Below are 20,906 nucleotides of genomic sequence, written 5' to 3'. Positions count from 1 at the left end.
AGAATTGTCCCCCTCACAAAGCTGCCCACCTCAGAACTGGCTAGGGGCCCATCCTCTCTGCCACTGGTCCTCAGCAGCTGGAACCCAAGCCAGTCCCACCCTGGTCCTGTGCACAGAGCGGGGCTTCGGGGGGTGGAACCCACTGACCACTTTGCCTTTTCTCCTGGGCGGCCTCTGTCCAGGAAGTCCCAGGAGCACAGCTGACTTGGGGGAGGTCTGGGAAAAATCTCCTTGCCTTTTGGGGGGGCCGGGGCGGGGGATGAGTCGTCACAGATGAGAAACTTTGGAGATTTGGTAGATGGCTCTAGACTGGGGCAGACGCTCTTGGGGCGGCGTCCAGAGGGTTTGTGCAAACATTTTCTTGCCGTAGGAAGAGGAATGCAAGAGGAGGCCGCCTGTGGTACATCTTGGACCGTTCAAGCAATGTGCCAGCACTTGTGACCGCACAGCGAGGAAGATGAGACCGGAACCGAGGGGGGCAGGGCCCAGGAGTAGGAGAGTGGGACCCCTGCCCGGAGCCCACACGCTGTCCGCGGGCATCCCTGCCACCCGGGGGGCCAGGCCTCCCCCCTCCCCTGGGAAGCGGGCTCTCTGGACCCCTGCGAGGCCCTTCCTGGCCCTGCTGCTTCTGGTTTCCATCAAGCAAGTAAGAGCCGTTTGTATTATTATTGTTACTGTTACTATTATCAGTTGTATGCATTTTCTGACTGTAGAAGCACTTCAGGCCTCTTGTAGGCAATTTGGAAAATGTAAAACAGCATTGAGACAATAACGATCCACCGTAATCCAAGCATTCAGAGGTAATCACTGTTCACATTTTGGCATATGTTCCTCAAATCCTTCTTCTACGCATTTGTTTTTACACAGATGGAATTAGGATGCAGAAATCATTTTGTATCCTGGTCTCCCCCTTACATCATATTATAAGCATTTTCCCCTGTCAGCGTGAACTCTGCAAAGAGCATTTAGAATTCCTGCATGTTTCCTCCTGTCCACTTTCATCATTCTTTCAGGTTTGAGTTACTTAAATTGAATGGGTGGATTTTTTTTTTCCCTTCCTTCCTTCCTTCCTTCATTTCTTCCTTCCTTCCTTCCTATTATAAAAAGACAGAATGCTCATTTTTTACAAAAAGAAACTTGCCAAATCCAGAAAAGCATAAATACAAACTACACACCACTGTAATCCCACCACCCAGAGATCACGCTCATTCACGTGTTTTGACTTATCCTTAAGACATTTTTCTACCATTTATTTACATATAGCTTTTTTTAAAACAAACATAGACTCATCCTATAAATATTTTCTTGCAATATGCTTTTTTTCTTAACAAAATACACTAATATCACAAACTAACACTTTCATGAAACAGTTACTATGTCCCAGGTCTGGTGCCAGGTCCGGGGCCCTTATTATCTCATTTCATGCACTCAGCAACCCTGGGGAGGGAGGTTCTCCTGTTAACCCCATTTTACAGATGAGAAAACTGAGTCTCAAGGAGGTTGAACTTTCTTCCTACGTCAGAAAATGTAGCTCCATGGCATGATGTTTAAGGTCTTCAGGGCTGTATCATAATGTATGTAAGTATCTTCTTTAGTTGGGCGTTCTTGGTAGTTTGTTTTATTCTTATCCAAGGAGACGAGACCTTTGCCCCTTCCCTTTTCAAGGTTCCTTTTTTATAACGGGCCATGATGTGAAGGAAATTCTGTTCCACTCACCTGAGTAAGCAAGTGTCTTGAGAAATGCTTCTCTTCTTCCTTTGGTCCATGGGCAGAGTTAGGCTCTGTTTGCAACCTCGGGATTCTGAACGCCTACTGCTCCCATGGAGGGAGGGCTGGGTGCCGGCTCTCATAAGTGTTCACCTTATCAGACTTTCTTTGGTGCTGGTCCAGAACCAGACAGTCCAGAACCTACCAAATTCTCTGTATCCAAGTCCTCCCAGAGGCTGGCTTCAAACCCTCACAAATGGTAGATGTGAGCGCAGACCATGGTTTCATGGGATTCTTGCCATGGTGGCTGCCTCTCATGAGTGACCAGAACATTCCTGAGGGGACGTGGACTGGCCTGCCTCCTGCCCCGAGACTTACTTAGTGGCAGGGCCGTTGTTGGGAGAGTTGATACAGGTCTCTCACCCTTGCTTCAATTCTCCAGCTCATATTCAAACGGAGTATATTCAGCTAATTGCCTGGTTTTGTTCACCTCCTGTCCACAACCATGTGTCAACTGTCTATTAGGTGCCAAGCTCTCCTGCAGCACTTGGCATTTTATCCTAAATCATCTTGCCCAAACTCCCACAATGAGCCTTTGAACCCTTTTCACAGATGGGGAAATTAAGATTCACAGGAGTTACACAATCACCTGCAATGGTATAGCTTGTGAGCAGTAGAGCTGTCGCACCTACCCCCATCTATTTGCAGTCCTGTGTTCTTTCATCCCCAGCATTCCTTGGAAGCTGTTGACATACGAATATTTCTATGTGACAACAGCAGAATCTGCACTGCCTCAGGCCGGCTTATGACACTGACCAAGCCACACCTTGGTATTTTCATAATTGATAACGTGCCTGTGAGCAGTGTCCCCTCCCCGCCTCTGCCACCCCGTCTGTTTTCAGAACCTCTTACCCTCTGTCTGCCCTGTGGTGTGTATGTATAATCCTGAAGACCCTCCTCTTGGTTACCCATCTCAAAACCCATCTTCTTTCTCCAGATGTTTATGTTACAAGGCTTTGCATAGATCGCCACGATGAGTTTTGCTCATCGACGCTGGCCCTGCATGGATATAAATGACCACAATGTGCTTTTGCCTGGAAGTCTTCATAAAATTCACTTAATGAGAAATTCTCAGGGATCGTTTAGTTTCTAAATTCGAGCTGGGAAACGGTGCTATCTTCTCACTTCTCCTACCCCTCCCCACAACTCAGTTAATTAGCAGTTGCTTTGGCATCAAAAAATATAAACTCTCTAAGGCTCTTTAAGAAGTGAATGTGTGGCTCTTTCATACTTTGCTGACGAGAGTGTAAAAAGGTGAATATTTTTAAATAAAAATTATTTTTTTGGCTAGGATAGATAGTTTGGCAGTACATTGTCAAAACCTTTTAAGAATGTATAGTCTATGACCCAGAAATTCCAATTCAAAGAATTTTTCCTAAGAAAACAAAGATGTGCTCAAATTTTTAGCTGAGAATATTTTCATTACAGCATCGTTTATATTACCAAACATCTAAAACAATGTAGATGTTCAATGCTAGAGGATTTAAAAAATAAATGATATCACATTCATCCATAGAAAATTATGGAGCTCTTAAAATGGTGTTTTAGAAGTGTAGTTCTTGAAATGGAAATATAGTCATAATATATCTTCAAGTGGGAAAAAAGGCTACAAAACAGTATGATTTCCTTTTGGGTTAAAATGAAAAAGAAAAGAAGAAAGAAAAAGGACGTATGTGAGTGCAGAGAGAAGAGTCTGGAAGGAGATGGTTATTTCTGACGAAAAAGATTAAGATTCCATCTTCTCCCCGTTTTGCTTGTCTGTTCATTTTTATTTTATTTACAGTGAAGTCTGTTCCTTCAGTAACAAAGAATAGTAGAAGTTTTATTTAAAGCAAGTCGGCAGCGGCTTTTCCCTCCTTTTCCTTACTCCCTTCTCAGCCAGGTGTGTTGTGATGCTGGTTGCCCATGCAAGGAAAAGAGGAATCAGCTGTCAAGCTGAACTTTTCCAATTAGAAAACATCCACTCATCATTACTTTATTTGGATTTGGCTGTGATTGAACTTGGATTTGCCTCCTGTGTTCTTGGTGTCGTTGGGACAAATACCTGGGAAGACAGTCTGAGTCTGTCCAGCTCTTCTAGACTGACCAGATTCAGTGCTTCTTAGGTTTTATTTTTTTTTCTTCTGACCATGGCTGTTAGTCATGGCAAAGAGCAGGGGGATGGGAGAATGTTACTCCAGGGACAGCTCACGTATACGATGGATTTCATCGTCTCTCCCTCCGCCGGGCCCTGGTGGATATAAACAGCACTTTATCCAAGAGAGGGTCTTTCTCTGGTGCCGTGGAGGGGCGTGGAAGCTGATCATTTCGTTGTCAACACCTCTGCTGAATTTGTAAAAACAATATAGTCAGTTATGGTCCCATTAGGATGTGTGTTTCTTTAAACAATGTGGTCTTTTGTTCCATTGTGCCCCTTGGGCCATAACTGAGAGAGAGATTATTACTGGAGATTTAAAACTCACTGGAAACTGAAACCAAGGGGTAAATGCCAATCATTTCATCATCGCTGCCATCCTGATGACTACTTATTGGCTAATCCCATGGTTCCCAGATTGTGTGCTAAGGTGCCCCAGGGCACCGCTGTGAACTCGCAGGGGTGCTGTTAGATATTTTAACTTTTTGAGGGAAGCAGCGCTTCGTTATCATTATCCATTCCTTTGGATGACGTTGTATCTTTGCAAAGCTGGGCTTCTTTGCAGTTGCTGTGATAAAAAGCAAGCACTGCGCAAAAATCAGCGTGGGACAGGAGCACAGGTGGTCATGGCCAATCTGATTCTCAGGTCTGAGACGTTTTACAATCCCCAGCAGGCACTAAGTTTGTTCGGGCCTACCTACTTAATCAGTGGAACTTTAGATATTTCTTTTGGCCTGGGGATGCTGTGGAAAAATTATTGAGACACGAAAGGCACCGAGAGCTGAGAAAGTTTGGGCACCTCTTGTCCAATGATGGCCATACTAGCTCTTTTAAAGAAAGTTGGCTGTGTGATCCTCTGGAAAAATTGCAAAGCAACTACTCACAGACCCTAATGTGAGTGCCATGGGATTGGGCAGGGGGGCATGGTGGGCAGAGGAGGGAGGGGGTAGATTGGACTAATTACTCAGGAGGTGAAAACTAGCTACCTGTGGGGCTCATAGATGGTTTTTGTTTGTTTGTTTCGTTGTGTGTGTGTGTGTGTGTGTCTGAATGCCTTTTGGTGGACTGTCTCCCCAATTTACAATAGCCCCACCATCACCTGTCCCACCTCATTCTTTCAGGTTACCTACCTGGCCCAGAAAAGCAATGAGTTTGTTACCCCTTGTGAGAGGAGACAAAGCCACAAAGCTCACTGATTTGCTGGGTGATCTTAGCACAGATCACATGTTTAACCCCTGCCGGATTCATCCCAGCCCCCTCCTCGCCCCATCTCTGAGCCTCTGTTTCTTTAGCTGGAAAATATGGGAGAAAGAGGACAGTAGCCCCTGTGCTAAGGGTTGGTGTTCAGAGATGAAGGGCTAGCTCGGCCCTCCAAGAACATACGCGTAGTGAGCGAGATGAACGTGTGACCTGCCGATGACAGTACAAAGTGATGGGTTGTGTGTGGGCTCCCGGGGCACTGCAGAGGGTTACTAGCTCCAGGCTACAGTGAGAGACGTGGCCCAATGGGACCAGCGGCCATGAGCTTGAGTTGAGCATTGACACGTGAACTGGGAGTGAGCCAGGGGAAGCGAGTGTGGAAGGGAGGTGCCGACGGGAAGTGCAAAGATCCCAAGTCATGGGAGAGCAGGATGGGGGTTGAGAGACTTGGGATGGGTGTGGCTGAGAAGTTCATTCTTGAGTCAAGGGGTCCTGAGGGGAAGACTAGGCAGGGGACCCCCCGTTCTCAGGTCAGCCTTGGGGACCTGTCTCCCTGGAACAGCATGGAGCGGGGATGTGGCACCAGTGAGGAGGTGAAGGGAATGGGAGGCCGGCTTGGACAGGAGAGAAACGCAGGAGGACAGACTCGGGTGCATAGGTGGATATGGGGGTGGGGGAGAGGGGAGAAGTGGGGGACGACTCCTGGCTTCTGGTTTGTGGCTGAGAGGACGATGGTGCCAGAACTGAGCCACTAGGGGAGGGGTCTGTTTGGAAGCAGAGGAAGACAGGGTGGGACTGTCACTCGACTTAGGCCAGCTGCTTATATAATCGCCTTATCTTTAGCAGACGCTAAGTCCTTTAGGGCAGAGACTGTGTCTTGCCCATCTTTGTACCCCCTTAATTCCTTCCTAATGGAAAGCCTGGCACACAGTAAGTTCTCAATTAAAATGAGTAAGTTGAAGAAGGGAAAGCCCCTTTAAAACCAAAACAAATGGTTCAGCTACACAATTAGTAGTTGTTAGACAACCCAGTTATCTGGAAAGCCCCCCAAAATGTATGCTGTATATCCAAGGTTCTATGGTATGTTGGAAAGAAAAAAGATCCTGAAGCCTTGGTACGGTAGCAGAGCATCTGCGACCCAATGTCTTCAACTCTGGACCCACAGCCACCCGGGCGGGACAGCACAGGCCCTGCAATTGTTCTGGCCCTTCTCTGAACACCGTTGAGCCCTCTTAGCATGTGCTCCTCTCTTTGAGATGCACAGAGTCTTAGAAGCATGCAGCTATTCTTCTGGTTGGTTGTGAAACGTCAGGATGGGTACATTGCATCCTCTTGAAATGTCAAGCTCATTGAAGATTTTGAAAAAATTATTTTATGTTTGTTTCAAACCCAATATGATTAGATTATGGAGTGCATGTGAAATGTGTATGTATCTTGAAGGTAGGACGTAAGTTACCAAAGAAATTGTTTCGAGGTGCAGGCCATTATGGACTCATCGGTGGGAAGGTTTGGGAATCGTGGTGTGAGATGATAACAAGGCCACCTCTGTGCTTGCTGCTAACTGGGGGTCTCCATGGTTTTCTCTGCTCAGGTTACGGGATCTCTCCTTGAGGAGACAACTCGGAAGTGGGCTCAGTACAAAGAGAAGTGTCTGAGAGACTTACTCAAGGAAACTTCTGGTAAGCACATGTATCAGTTATCTATGGCTGTATAACAAATAGCCCCAAAGCTTAGTGGCTTAAAACAGTAATAAAAATGATTTGTTATCTCTCACAGTTTCTGTGGGTCAGGAATTCAGACAGAGCACAGTGAAGATGGCTTGTGTCTGCTCTACAATGTCTGGAGTTTAGCTGGAAGACTCAAAGGCCAGGGGTTGGATTCATTTGAAGCCTGGTTCATGCCCATGTGTGCTGGTTGATGCTGGGAATCAAGCTGGGGCTGTTGGCCGGAACACTTCCATGTGGTCTCTCCATATGGCCTGGGCTTCCTCACAGCATGGTGGCTGGGTTGCAAGGACAAGCATGACCAGAGGCCATGTTGCCTTTTTTGACCTTGCCTTGGAAGTCACTTCTGCCATGTTCAGTTGGGTCAGACAGTTAGAAAGGCTACCTGCCTCCATTGTAAAAGAGCATGCGAGATGGGATATGTGCGTGTGGCCATCTTTGATAAAAGCCATCTGTCACAGCACACTGACCACCTAATCACATGACATGAGCCGCTGTTGTAGATTAACCCAGGAATCTACTGTGTGTTGAGGGGGGTGTCCTTCGGTCTCCCGTGCTGTTAACACTTCTCTTATCCTGGTCTACACTAGGTTTAGAGCATTCTAGCTAATATGTTAATAGTTTGGTCAGCCCACAACCTCTCCTGCCTACATGCGGACTCTTTGGGTACATCCAAATTCTCTCTTTTTTTTTTTTTTTAAAGAAAAGAAAGGAATAAGGAGCCTTGGCCAACTGCCTCTGAGACTGGGGACTGTGGGTGAAAGCTGCCTCCTCCTTGTTCTCCTGGCTTCTTTCAGAGCATTTCATTCAGGGACCCGGAGGTTGACAGGACACTATAAACTCTCTCTGCCTTTTCCTGACCTGAAGGCAGTCCCAGCCTCCAAGCTATGCCCTCCTCCCTCTAAACAGTCCTTCAGCCAGGTGGGCGGCCACCAAGGCTCGATTCATTGCAGGAACCACTCCCACCTAGAGGAATATTGCTTTCTGAGGTCAAAGTAAGGCAGGTCCTCCTGATCAGGTGCCACGCTTTGGGCAGCTCAGCCAGGTGAGCGCCCACACACTGGGTGCTGACACTTGGCAACCAGGTCCATAGGGTACCCCGAGCCAGCCCAGAACCCAGCAGATCTGCGTTTGCAGGGTCCCGATACCAGCAACCTGGCTCTTCACCCTGAGTGACCCCTGAGTTCTAGCTTAATAGGAGGCCAATGGTAGGAAATGATGCTTGGTAACCAGGAGTGAGGAGCTTGCAATACAGATGTTTGGGGTCCAGCCTGAAACCCCTCATTTGACTCTGGGGGCCCATAAGGGTGGGGCTAATGTTTGTAGTATCTCATTGCCAAGTGCCAGGATGTAAATCATACCCTGAGCTTGAGGTGCCCAAATATTTCATAATGATCATTGGATTAATCTTCAAACAGAGAAATCTGACCAGGTAGTGCTTGCGTCAGGTACACATGACCGAGAACCTGGATCCTGCAAACCCCCTTATATCCACTGGTCATTTTGCACATTTCATATTAAGGGTGTTCCGGGATCTAACTGGTGAAGGTTTGACAATTATTTAGTTAATTATGGGACAGAAGATGCTGGCTGAACATCCAAGTGTCCTCCTGACCCTGAGTTTCTGTGAGAGTTCAGCTCATGTAAAGTAAACCAAAATCAGTGTGACGTGCACATTGACATAAAAGACTGGACCACCGCCAGGGGTCAAGTTGGGTAGACAGAGCCCCAGTGTGGGGCTGCATGAAGCATCCCCGTCCTCTCCACGTGGTTCCTCATCCTTGACCTGTCTGGAGAGTGCAACGCCCCTTGCTGGTCCCTATGCAGCCAACACCAGCTTCTGATGCCAGGGAGGTGGGTTCTGGGCTCCATCAGTTTATTTTGTCCTCTTCTTTCCGCAGGCACAGTTTGTAACGGGACCTTTGATCAGTATGTGTGCTGGCCTCATTCCACTGCAGGAAATGTCTCTGTTCCCTGCCCTTCATACTTACCTTGGTGGCGCAAAGGTAATAAGTCTTATTTTACCAATTTCTAACATTTCCTTTATGGCCGGTCCGTCCTGGGCAGCCCAGCCAAGGGGCGGTTAGAAGGCTCCAACCAGGTTCTTTTCTCCAGCCCGCTTCTCCCACGAAAGGTCTCCTTCTAAGCTGTCAGTAACACATCTTCCTTTTCCTCTCCGCTTCTTCTCTTGTCTTCCTGCAAGTCTTCTGTGTCTGGAGGTTCTGTTTATATCAGAGTCCTCTTTTCTTTGAAGAGCTGAGAGTCCAAGTCTGGCTACCACAGACTTTGCTGCAGTGAGAGTAAGAGTTATCACCGTCATGGAGAGGAGAAAGAGATGTGGGGCAAGACGGGGATGCTCACATCCATGCAGTTCTTGCTTCTCAGAGGGAGAGGAAGGCCATCAAGACTACCCTTGCAGGGGCTTCCCTGGTGGCGCAGTGGTTGAGGGTCCGCCTGCTGATGCAGGGGACGCGGGTTCGTGCCCCGGTCCGGGAGGATCCCACATGCCGCAGAGCGGCTGGGCCCGTGAGCCATGGCTGCTGAGCCTGTGTGTCGGGAGAGGCCACAACAGTGAGAGGCCCGCGAACTGCAAAAAAAAAAAAAAAAAGACTACCCTTGTAATAGCGTTGGGAGGAATTGGTGCTTTTCAGCCCCATGGGACTTGGATGGGGAATTTTACCCTTAGCTTGCCCTGAAGTGACCATGACTTAGAACCCACTTCCACCTGCCCCAGCAGCCCAGCCTCCTGGTTGTGTAATTCTGGACGGGTGGGGAGTGAAACAATTCAAATCTAAGAACGGGCCGCTATCCTCAAGGAACATCAGTGATTACAAAGTTCCAGGCCAAACAAAATGAGAATGGGTTTCTTTCTTTCTTTTTTTTTGGCCACACCGCACGGCTTGCAGGATCTTAGTTTCCTGACCAGGGATCAAACCCAGGCCCTCAGCAGTGAGAGCATGGAGTCCTAACCACTGGACCGCCAGGGAATTCCCGAGACTGGGTTTCTGAGAAGGCAAGATGGTGATATTTTGTACTTAATTTCAGCCCAAGAAATCATCACATCAGTTAAAATTTGGTTTCAATATTTTGATGCCTCCAGTGCAAAGAGAGAGAATTTCGAAGGAAGATGCATTTCTGGATGGGAGCAGTAGTGACATATTCTATGGAACTGTCATCTGGGGGAAGGTCAGTGGGAATCAGCCTAGAAGGCCTGAGGATGTGAAGCTGAAGGGAAGATACTGGAGAGTTTGCTGGACCAGCGGGGTCAGTTCAGTGGGGAGGAAAGAGCTTGCTCAAGTCAGGAGCCCTAAGGGAGGACTTTATACTCTGAGACCCTGGGAAAGTTCCCAGCGCCCTCTAAGCTGTGGTTCCCTTGTAAAGTGAAGTGAATAACAGCTGACTCTTAAGGGCATTTTGAGGCATGAATGGGAAGGCACACATTGGGTCCACCACACAGTAGGTGCTTCGTAAGTGGGAGCTGAGGCCGAGCCCCACTAAGGTCACACTCCTTGGATTCCTTCAGGGCTTTAAGGACCCGAAAGTCTGTGACTCCTTGAGCGCACATGGAACGGATCAGCATCGCCCAGCTCTACGGTCTACCTGTTCCTTCCCAAGAGCTAAAAACACAGGTCGATTCCACTTTAAGAGAAAAAGTGATCAAAAATCCAAACTTACAAAGAAGTTGAGTTAAAGGCCTTTTAAAAAAATTTTGGGTTCTGGGCTCCTGAAATGTACTCAAGGGAGTGTGAGTCCCCTCGACACTGTGCATCAAATGTTTAGAATCCAAGTGGGGCGCCTGATGTCAAAGGAGGACGTGGCACCAGTGGAGGGGTTTGGAGAAGAAAAGATGGAGCAGAGTTCCTGTGGATGAGATTAGAGGAGAAGGAGCATTAGAATATGAGAAGGGAGAGGGTATACAGGCACAGAAGACTGACCACGAGGCTGGGGCCTGATCGCAAAGCCAACTGTGCTTTATGCTACAGGCTTTAAACTCCCCTCTGTAGATAAAGATTATGTGGAGCCAGAGAAGGTGTTAAGGCATGAGAAGGACGTCGTAGGGTTTGTGGTTTGGGGAGATGACGTTGGTAGCCTGTGGTTGATGAACTGAGGGATGGAGCGGGATCGGGGAGGTGAGTTTGGAAGCTCCTGCAGTGGTCCAGAAAAAGAGAGGATATGAGGATGTGTATACAGGCAGAGGCAAGAGCTTGGGAAGAAGAAGAAAGAGTAAAGAAAAATATTGGAGGTAGAATAGTCAAGACTTGTCATCAGAAGCAGGAATTGAGGGACAGAGAGGGGTAAGGCCCTGCCCAAGGCCACAGAGCTCATAGGTGGCAGAGCTGGCTTGGTCCAGCACCCTCTCTTCTTCATGGCACGGCCTCTTGGGCATCAGGAAGCCCCAGGTCTGCGTCTCCCAGCTGGGCCACACCTTGGAGGGCTGTCACATCTCTGAGTCACCAGGGACCGTTCCAGCTCCGGGGACTTTGGGTAAACACAGCAGACATTAACAGAACATGGTTTGTTATGAGATGTAGAGGCTTCCGTGTTTTTCTTTCCATCCTAAATAAACAGCAAGGATGCTATGAGCCCCCAGAAGGGGAAGTGAAAATTTCTTTTCCCTGGGATTTTCCACAGCTTTGCGGTGAGGATGAGGGCCTTCCCACGTGCTCAGGGAATGGGCTGCGTGTTCTGACCTTTCCCCCAGAGCTGTGTTTACTTTCAGAGCACTCAGGAAGGGCCTACAGATACTGCCTTTCTCAGGGCACTTGGCAGACGCTGGAGAACTCCACAGATATTTGGCAGGACAACTCCGAATGCGCTGAGGACCACAGCTTCAAACAAAAAGTGAGTCAGCTGGGCTCGGTGAGGACGGGCCCTGGGGCCCAAACCAACCTCTGCTGGGGTCCCCGCAGTAGGGGCCACACAAAGAGCCTGCCTCCAGTGCACCTGCCCCAGACTCACCTGGGAAGGTCCTCCGTCACCCAAAACAGCAACCCGGACAGCAGCCACAGAATCTCTTGTGCTGCTGGGATGAGATGTGAACCTCCCAGGGAAGGCGCCCCAGCCTCTGTGCTTGCTGTTCCATCCGCCTGGAACACTTTCCCCAGCTCTTCTGTGGCGTCTCCTTCCCATTAGTCACATTTCAAGCTCAGTGTCTCCTTCCAGGTGAAGTCTTTCAAGGCCGTCCCATGGAGAACGGTCTCCATGGTCACTTTCTACCACTCCCCCCAGCCTTTACAGCACCTGTCACTCTCTGAAATTCTCTGGCATCTGCCCCCTCCTAGAATGTAGACTTGGTGGTGGCAGGAGACAGTGTGTCCTGAGGGACACACACCTAGCAGCCGGGGTACAAGCTCAAGACCAAGGGCCTGGCAGCCCGACTCACGTCCAGAGTCTTTGCTCCCTCGCTCCTTATACCCCACCCTTCACTGCTCTGTGTCTCTGCTTCCCCGTCCATCCCCAGCAGAGTGTGTTTATTGCATGTACCGTGTGAGGGTTGAAAGAGTTGCTAGACATACAGTTCTCTGGAGAGAGCCTGACCCCTCGTCACCACGACGTAAGTAAGAGTGCTGGCTCCGTCACCAGGATCCAGCCTGTTCGCTGGGCAGTAAATCGTCATATCGTGTCTGTGGTTCCTTCCCAGTGGGAACTGGCCCATCCTTGGCTCTCTTGTCTATCACGTCTTCCCATCAGGCATGAAGAACCTTCCATCAGATCCTCTACCTCCTCAGGGAATTTTTTTCTCAACCTCTTTTTAACTTTATTACTTGAGTTGGCAGAAGTCCGTGTTCCCTAGACCATGTGACAGGTCACACCTCTTAAAGGTATTAAAATCATACCTGTGGTTGGGTTGGATTCAGCTTATCTCAAGGATGTGTCTTGACGTTTCTCACAGCGCCAAACTTATGCTAACTGCATGCCGTGAACTGGGCACTTTGTATATATTTCTTATCTTCCCTCCTGGATGAAGCTGCTTGAGAACAATGACAAAGTCAGAGTTATATCAGAATACATGCCACCCCCTGGCCTAGTGCTGCTAGAGGTGCACAAAAGCCTTTACATACAGTAGACACCTAGTAAACATTGAATGAACAGTTTCACAGATTCTGAGTCAGTGGGCGTGTGGTGGGGGTCTAGGCGTCAGTACTGGTGGGAAAGCTCCCCAGGTGACTCTGAAGAGACTGGAAACAGAGGTGGTGACAACGAATTCACCAGCAGGTGTGAGGTGCCTGCTGCTTGCCCTGGGCTGAGGTCTGCCGACAGGGACAGCAAAGCAAGATGGGAAAACTGCACTTTCCAAGACAGGAAGTAAAGTTTTCTCTTTTTAGAGCAGTGAGGACACGGGCATTGCCTCCCCCTCTCTGCAAATGGCCATATTTCCAAGAAATCAAATACTTAAAAAAAAAAGTTTCTGGCCATGTTTACCTGTGTTTCTAGTAGAGGGTTGAATTTTTGCCCAAAAAAGGCTAGTGTTAGTAAATCTATGTGCCCTTTGGAGTTTTGGCAAACAAGATATGTTATGTTCTTCCAACTGACAACTCACTGGGGGTCCTTATGCATGTTAACTGGTGCTTTTTTAAGGAGATTGTGTATGTGTGTGTCTGTCTGTCTTTCAAAATTGTACACACTATGTCTTTTCCGTCTTCACTGTGCGCTCATCATGCACTGTGGCCGTAACTTTTGCAGTTTAAAGTGTGACAGCAAGAGTAGCACGATTCTCTAAAATTTCACTGATAGCAGATTGGTTCTTACTGTAGATCTTAGCAACCTCAGCATATGATTTTGTTTTCTTATTAAGTCGAGAACTTTCATCTTTTCACTTAAAGGAAGCACTTTGTGGCTTCTCTTTGGCACATCCGAACTGCCAGCATCACTACTCTTTGGGGCCATTATTAAGTAAAATAAGGGTCACTTGAACACAAGCACTGCTGTACCAAGACAGTCCAGCTAATAACCAAGAGGGGTACTAAGTGACTAACGGGCAGGATACGCTGGACAGAGGGATGATTCATGGCTCAGGAAGGACAGAACAGGGCGGTGTGAAATTTCACCACGCTACTCAGGATGGCGCACGATTTAAAATTCATGAATTGTTCATTTTTGAAATTTTCCATTTAATATTTTTGGATCGAAGGTTGACAGCAGGTGACTGAAACCACAGAGAGCAAAACTGCAGATAACGGGAAATGACTGTAAAAGAAAAAGTTGATAAATTGGACTTTATCAAAATTTAAAACTTACGCTCTTTTAAAGGCGCTGTTAAAAAAATTAAAAGGCAAGCCACAAAATGAGAGAAAATACTGGCAAAACATGTATCTGACAGATTTATATCTAGAATATATAAAGAAGATTTACAATTCAAAATTAAGACCAACAATCCAATTTAAAAGACGGCCAAGGGCTTCCCTGATGGCGCAGTGGTTGAGAGTCCACCTGCCGATGTAGGGGACACGGGTTCGGGTTCGATGCAGGGGACACGTGCCCCGGTCCGGGAAGATCCCACATGCCGCGGAGCGGCTGGGCCCGTGAGCCATGGCCGCTGAGCCTGCGCGTCCGGAGCCTGTGCTCCGCAACGGGAGAGGCCACAGCAGTGAGAGGCCTGCGTACAGCAAAAAACAAACAAACAAAAAAAAGACGGCCGAATATTTGAACAGATACTGTACTAAACAAAATGTACAGACGGCAAATAAGCACGCGGAGTGATTCTCAAATCATTAATCATTAGAGAAGTGCAAATAAAGCCACCATAAGATACTGCTACACACCCATTAGAATGATTAAAATTTAAAAGACTGATTGTAGGAAATGGTCGTAGACCCTCAAGCAGCTGGCCCTCTGGTGGGAATGTCAATTGATACAACTTATTTAGAAAACAGTTTAGCAGTTTCTTGAGAAGTTAAAACGTACACCATGCTACCACATCATTCTATTTCTAGCTATTTATCTGAGAGAAGTGAAAACCCATGTCCACATAAAAACTTGTACAGAAATTCTCAGAGCAAGTTTATGTGTGAGAGCCAAACTCTGAAAACAGTCCGAATGTCCATCAGTGGGTGAGTGCGTAAATAAATTGCGGTGTATTCACAATGGAATACTACTCAGCAATAAAAAAGGAATAAACTATTAATTTTTTTTTTTTTTTTTTTGGTAGTACGTGGGCCTCCCACTGTTGTGGCCTCTCCCGTTGCGGAGCACAGGCTCCAGATGCGCAGGCTCAGTGGCCATGGCTCACAGGCCCAGGCGCTCCGCGGCATGCGGGATCCCCCCGGACCGGGGCACGAACCTGCATCCCCTGCATCGGCAGGCGGACCCTCAACCACTGCGCCATCAGGGAAGCCCCAAACTATTAAAATTTTTAAAATTTTAGATTTACTCTTTATTGAGTTAATATTGGTCTATAACATGATTTAAGTTTCATGTAGACAACATTCTATTGCTACTTCTGTATACCCTACAGTGTGCTCACTACCAAAAATTTACTTTCCATCCGCTGCCATATAGATGATCCCCTTTACTCTTTTCACCACCCCCCTGCCCCTCCCCCTCTGGTAACCACTACTCTGTATATACGTGTTTCTTTTTGTTTGATCATTTATTTTGTTTTTTGTTTTTGTTCATTTTTTTATATTCCACATATGAGTGAAATCATACAGTATTTGTCTTTCTCTGTCTGACTTATTTCACTCACCATAATACCCTCAAGCTTCATCCATGTTTTTGCAAATGGCAAGATTTCATCTTTTTTATGGCCGAGTAGTATTCTTGTATATATTTACCATATCTTCTTTAGCCATTCAACTGTTGCTGGGCACTTAGAGTGTTTCCATATCTTGACTGTTGTAAGTAATGAACATGAGAGTGTATATATCTTTTTGAATTAGTGTTTTTGTATTCTTTGGATAAATATCAAGAAGTGGGATAGCTGGATCAAATGGTAGTTCTAGTCTTAATTTTGGAAGGATCTCCATATTGTTTTCCATAGTGGCTGCACCAGTTTGCATTCCCATCAACAGTGTAGGACGGCTTGCTTTTCTCCACATTCTCACCAACACTTGTTATTTCTTGCCTTTTTGATAATAGCCAAGGAATGAACTATTGGTACATGCTATGACATGGATGAATCTCTAACTAATTATTCTGGGGGAAATAAGCCTGACAAAAAATAGAATAGTTATAAAATTCCATTTATATAACATTTTAGAAAATGCAAACTACCCTCTAAAGGCAAGGGATAGTGAGAGGGGGTGAATTATGAAGGATCACAAGGAAACTTTCGGGAGGTGATGGAAATGTTCATGATCTTGAATGTGGTGATGAAATCACAGATATATTCGTGTCCAAATTCACCCAGGTTTATACTTTAAATATGTGCAGCTTATTGTACCCCAATTATACTTCAGTAAAGCTGAGGAAAGAGTTGTGCAGAGAAGTTTAGGCATAACCTATCAGGTAATACGTATTTACTGTGGGTTCTTGTGCAAAAATTTATTCAGAAACATAATCTTGATGGCTATATGCACAGTGGATGGAGTGAGAAGATGGGATTTCCTTTGGAAAATCACACTTAATAACAGAATTGCCAGTAAACTAACCTCTGTTCGCAATCAGGGTATCCTGGGACTCAGGGAAAATATTCCAGTGTTTAAGTGGGTCTTTGTTAAAGAGATCATCTGTGAAAAGTTACTGTAGGAAGGAGACACATCCAGATGGAAACCCGGCCCTGTCTTCCAGAGACAGGGACCCCGATGCCCTGGGGACAGCACGCTTGGGGGCAAAGAACCTGTCCTCATTCCCAAGATGTCCTCTTGTCCTGGGCACAATGCTCTTATGATATCGTGAATCTCAGTGCATCACGACCAGCCATGGAGGTGAGACCCCCAGTGGGCTCTTCACTCATGAAGGTTCCTCGAGCTCTGAGATGTGCCAGAGAGCTGTGGTATAAACAGGTCTACTAGGGTTCGGGGCATGGAGAGGGGGTTGGACACCATAGCTGCCTGGTTTGGCGGTCACACCTGCTCTTTCTCTGCGTTCAGGTGGAACACCGCGCCTTGCTGTCGACCTTGCAGCTGTTGTACACTGTGGGCTACTCCCTCTCCATCGTCTCCCTCTTCCTGGCTCTCACCCTCCTCTTGTTTCTTCGGTGAGTGGAACTTCTGCTGTCACATGTGCAGACAGGTACCCAGGCATGTGCTCGTTGTCTCCCTTTAGAAGGCAGGAGACTGGGCTGGATGATTTCATGGCTCCTCAGAGCTGGACGGGATCCAAGAGCGTCTCCAGTCCATCCATCCCATTTTGTAGACAAAGGAAAGGGATCTCAGAGGTCCAGAGAAAGACACTGAGTCACCCCAGGTCGCAAAGCACAGCTAGGACTGGAATCTGGGACTCCTAACTGCTTTTGCCTCTTGGATTAGATGACCTCTGCCCAGCCCTGGTCTAAATTCCTAGTTACACCCATTACTACCACAGCCCCTTCTCACCACAACTCTACCAGATGCATTATTTTTATGGACGAGATTAAAAAACAAATTAGTGAGCGGGAGAGCTGGGCTTTTAATCCAGGGCCCTCGGACTCCAATTAGCCGTCAATCATTTGAGTGCTTCCTTGGTGCCAGGCACTGCTCTAAGCACGTGACATGCATTAAGTCATTTAAGTCTCTTTCTAATCAGAATTAAGATGAATTCTAATCCTAGGAGATTAGCCTTATTATTACCCCATTTTATAAGCGAGTTAACTGCAGTATGGAGAGATGACGTCACTCGCCTACCATCACACAGCTGGCAGGTGACGGAGCCAGGATCGCAACCGGGCGGTCCAGAGCCTGAGCATTTTCACTCCCTTCTACTGTCTTTCAGAATCCAACACCTGAAGGCATTTTACTAAATCACGTTTTTAGAAACGACCCAAGTGAGATATTTATAGACCCCCTAGGGAGCCCTCCAAGGCCGTCTCCTGGTCCTGGTCCGTTCAGGAACATAACGGAGTGTAATGTGGCAGAATGAGCGTTCGACGCAGATGCAGAGGCCTGGATGGGGACCCTGAAGACCTGGATGCTAATTTCAGAGCAGCTCCCACCTGGGCTCTGTGAGGCCCAGGGCTGGCCCCACCTGACCCCTCAATCCCATGATGCTCTTGAGGCCCTAGAGCAGAGAGCGGAGTCATGACCACTTACCCCGCTGGGAGAACAATTACTGAACAATGGGAGAGAATTCCATGGCCTGTGCCCACTGCTATCTGTGACCTCCTCCACTCACCTTCCCAAAGTCCCAGAACCAGGCCAGGAGAAAATAACTTCCTGGCGCTGGAGGAAGTAACTTTAGCAGAGCCTGGGTTGACCACGTGTCCATTTTGTCTCTGGCTCTGGGGATGCATAAATAGTAAAACACAAGGACCTGCTCAGATCTTTTTGGAAACTAAAAAAGTAATAATAGCTCTAAAGCAAGGCAGGACTGGACGGACATAGGCTGCACAGGGGCATAGGCAGGGCTGTGAGAGCACAGTGCTGGAGAAGGGTCCTTTCGCTAGAGAGACCGAGGATGCAGTTTTACATCAGCAGGCACAGGAGGCTCCAGCTGGGTGAGGGAGGTCATGAGAGCTCTTAAGTGCCAGGTACTGTGTGAGCACTTTTCGCCCATTAACTGGTTGAATCCTCCTGTAGCCCTTTGTGGTGAGTGCCCTTGTTCTTACAGGGAGTAGAGTCTCGGAGAGCCTATACTGACCTCGGAGTTTCTGGGTCTAAATCTCAGCTCTGCCACTTACTGCTCTGGGACTTTGGACTTAAGCTTTCTGCCTCAGTTCCCCCATTTGTAATGTCGGGAGCTGTGAGGAGTAAGGATCCCCATAAGTACCCCCAGGCAAGTAGCTTGGAACATAGCCTGGCATGTTGAGCATTCTATAGATGATAGCTGTGATTTTCTCCATCTTACACATGAGGAACATGAGGCACAGAGAGGAAAGATCCTTTAAGCCAGCTCTCCAGCTCTGGAGACTACACTCGGAGCCTGTGCCCTTCAGTGGCAGATACACAGGTTTCAGGCACACACCTGTTGGTCTGAGCCGTTCTTTTCTGAGGGAAGACACTTGGTTTTCTCCTTGCACAGAAAACTCCACTGCACACGCAACTATATCCACATGAACTTGTTTGCGTCTTTCATCCTGAGAGCCCTGGCTGTGCTGGTGAAAGACGTCATCTTCTACAACTCTTACTCTAAGAGGCCCGACAGTGAGAAACAGTGGATGTCCTACGTGTCAGAGGTATGTCCTTCCTTACCGTTGGCCTCGACCTGGTGGATCAGTACTGGGAACTGCAAGAAGGTGAGGCTAGGCAGGAGGAGGGAGAGATAAAGCGGTGTCAGTCTCTCTGGTTAGAGATGCATCACCTAACTTAAAAAAAAATTCAACCTCCCGAGAATGGGGCAGGTAAAGGAAATCAGTAGCAGAAAATGTCACCAGGAGGCTGCTTTATACCCAATGGGTGGAAAATCTCTTAAAAAGATCTTAAGGGACCAGATCAACCTTTTAGAATTATTACTGTGTTTCACGGCAGTAAAGCTTTTCTACATCTGTTGAGATGGTTTTTCCTTTATCCTGTTAATAATGAATGCAGTAACCTCTCAAACTACCTTGCACTCCTGGAAGAAATCCAGCTAGGTCCTCGTATAGTAATCTCTCTTCCCTCCTGCTGGACTGTTTGCTTAACACTGTGTTTTGTTTAGCAGTTCCGCATCTACGTTCAGGAGTAGTTTTCTTTTCTTGTACAGGCATACCCTGCAGATACTGTGGTTTGGCTCCGGACCACCATAGTGAAGCAAATATCGCAATAAGGCAACTCACATGAATGTTTTGGTTTCCCAGTGCATATAAAAGTTATGCGTACACTATACTATAGTCTGTTAAGTGTGCAATAGCATTGTGTCTAAAAACATAATGCACATCCCTTAATTTAAAAATACTTCATTGCTTGGGCTTCCCTGGTGGCGCAGTGGTTGAGAGGCCGCCTGCCGACGCAGGGGACACAGGTTCGTGCCCCGGTCCGGGAGGATCCCACATGCCGCGGAGCGGCTGGGCCCGTGAGCCATGGCCGCTGAGCCTGTGCGTCCGGAGCCTGTGCTGCGCAGCTGGAAAGGCCACAACAGTGAGAGGCCCGTGTACCGAAAAAAAAAAAAAAATACCTCATTGCTAAAAAATGCTAACCATCATCTGACAACATGGGGTTGCCACAAACCTTCAGTTTGTAAAAAACACAGTATCTGAGCAGCCCAATAAGGCAGAGTACAATACACGAGGTATGTTTGTACTGCCTTTACCAGCATAAAGTTTCTGCTGACTTCTCAAGACAAATGATCTCTTTCTCACTTCTCTGGAAGAATTTGTTTAAGATTGGTATTATTTCTTCCTTAAATGTTTGATAGATGACCCTAGTGAAGCCATTTGGGCCCAGAGTTTTCTCTATTGCAAGGCTTTGAATTATGGATTAATTAGGACTATTACATTCAGATTTTCTGTTTCTTCTGGTGTCAGCTGGAGTAATGTGTTTCTCTAGGAATTTGTCTACTTCATCTAGCTTTTCAAATTTATTGGCATATCGTTTATATTCCCTTAAGATCTTTTTAAGGCCTGTTACATCTATCGTGGTATTCCTTTTTTCATTCCTGATACTGATTATTTGTACCCTCACTCTCTTTTTTCCCCCCTTGATAATCCTTGCTAAAGTTTCTCAATTTTACTGGACTTTTCAAAGAACAAACTTTTGGCATTGTTGATTCTCTCTATTTTATGTCCTCTATTTCATTGATTTCTGCTATTATCTTTATTATTTCCTCCCACGTACTTTCTTTGGCTTTATTTTGCTGTTCTTCTTCTAACATTTTTGACGCATTTAAAGTAAGTGACTTTCAGCCTTTTTCTTTCTTAATAAATGCACTTGAGTTGGTAAATTTCATTCTAGTTGTAAAATTCATCCTAGCTGCATGCCCCAAGTTTTGATATGCAGTATTCTCCATACATTCAGTTCAGGAATAATTTCTAATTTCTATTATCATTTCTTCTTTGATTCATGAATTATTTAGAAGTCTGTGTCCTCATT

At 46.9% G+C, this 20,906-nt stretch overlaps 1 protein-coding gene across 1 annotated transcript in view; it reads left to right on the top strand.

The window, feature by feature from the left end:
• Nucleotides 1-457: 457 nt before the first annotated feature.
• Nucleotides 458-20,906, top strand: part of GLP2R (glucagon like peptide 2 receptor) — a 49,106-nt gene continuing 28,657 nt past the window's right edge. The window contains exons 1-6 of the mRNA XM_029212199.1: nt 458-646; nt 6,693-6,780; nt 8,727-8,831; nt 11,546-11,667; nt 16,857-16,963; nt 18,922-19,075. Of these exons, the coding sequence (XP_029068032.1) occupies nt 458-646; nt 6,693-6,780; nt 8,727-8,831; nt 11,546-11,667; nt 16,857-16,963; nt 18,922-19,075 (765 nt within the window). The remainder of the gene's footprint in view (nt 647-6,692; nt 6,781-8,726; nt 8,832-11,545; nt 11,668-16,856; nt 16,964-18,921; nt 19,076-20,906) is intronic.

The sequence above is a fragment of the Monodon monoceros genome, unplaced genomic scaffold, assembly GCF_005190385.1.
Source record: "Monodon monoceros isolate NGI ecotype Baffin Bay Population unplaced genomic scaffold, NGI_Narwhal_1 Super_Scaffold_9, whole genome shotgun sequence".
Taxonomy (NCBI): Eukaryota; Metazoa; Chordata; class Mammalia; order Artiodactyla; family Monodontidae; genus Monodon; species Monodon monoceros.
The sequence above is the reverse complement of the archived record's forward strand: the minus strand, read 5'-3'. Positions and strand labels throughout refer to the sequence as shown.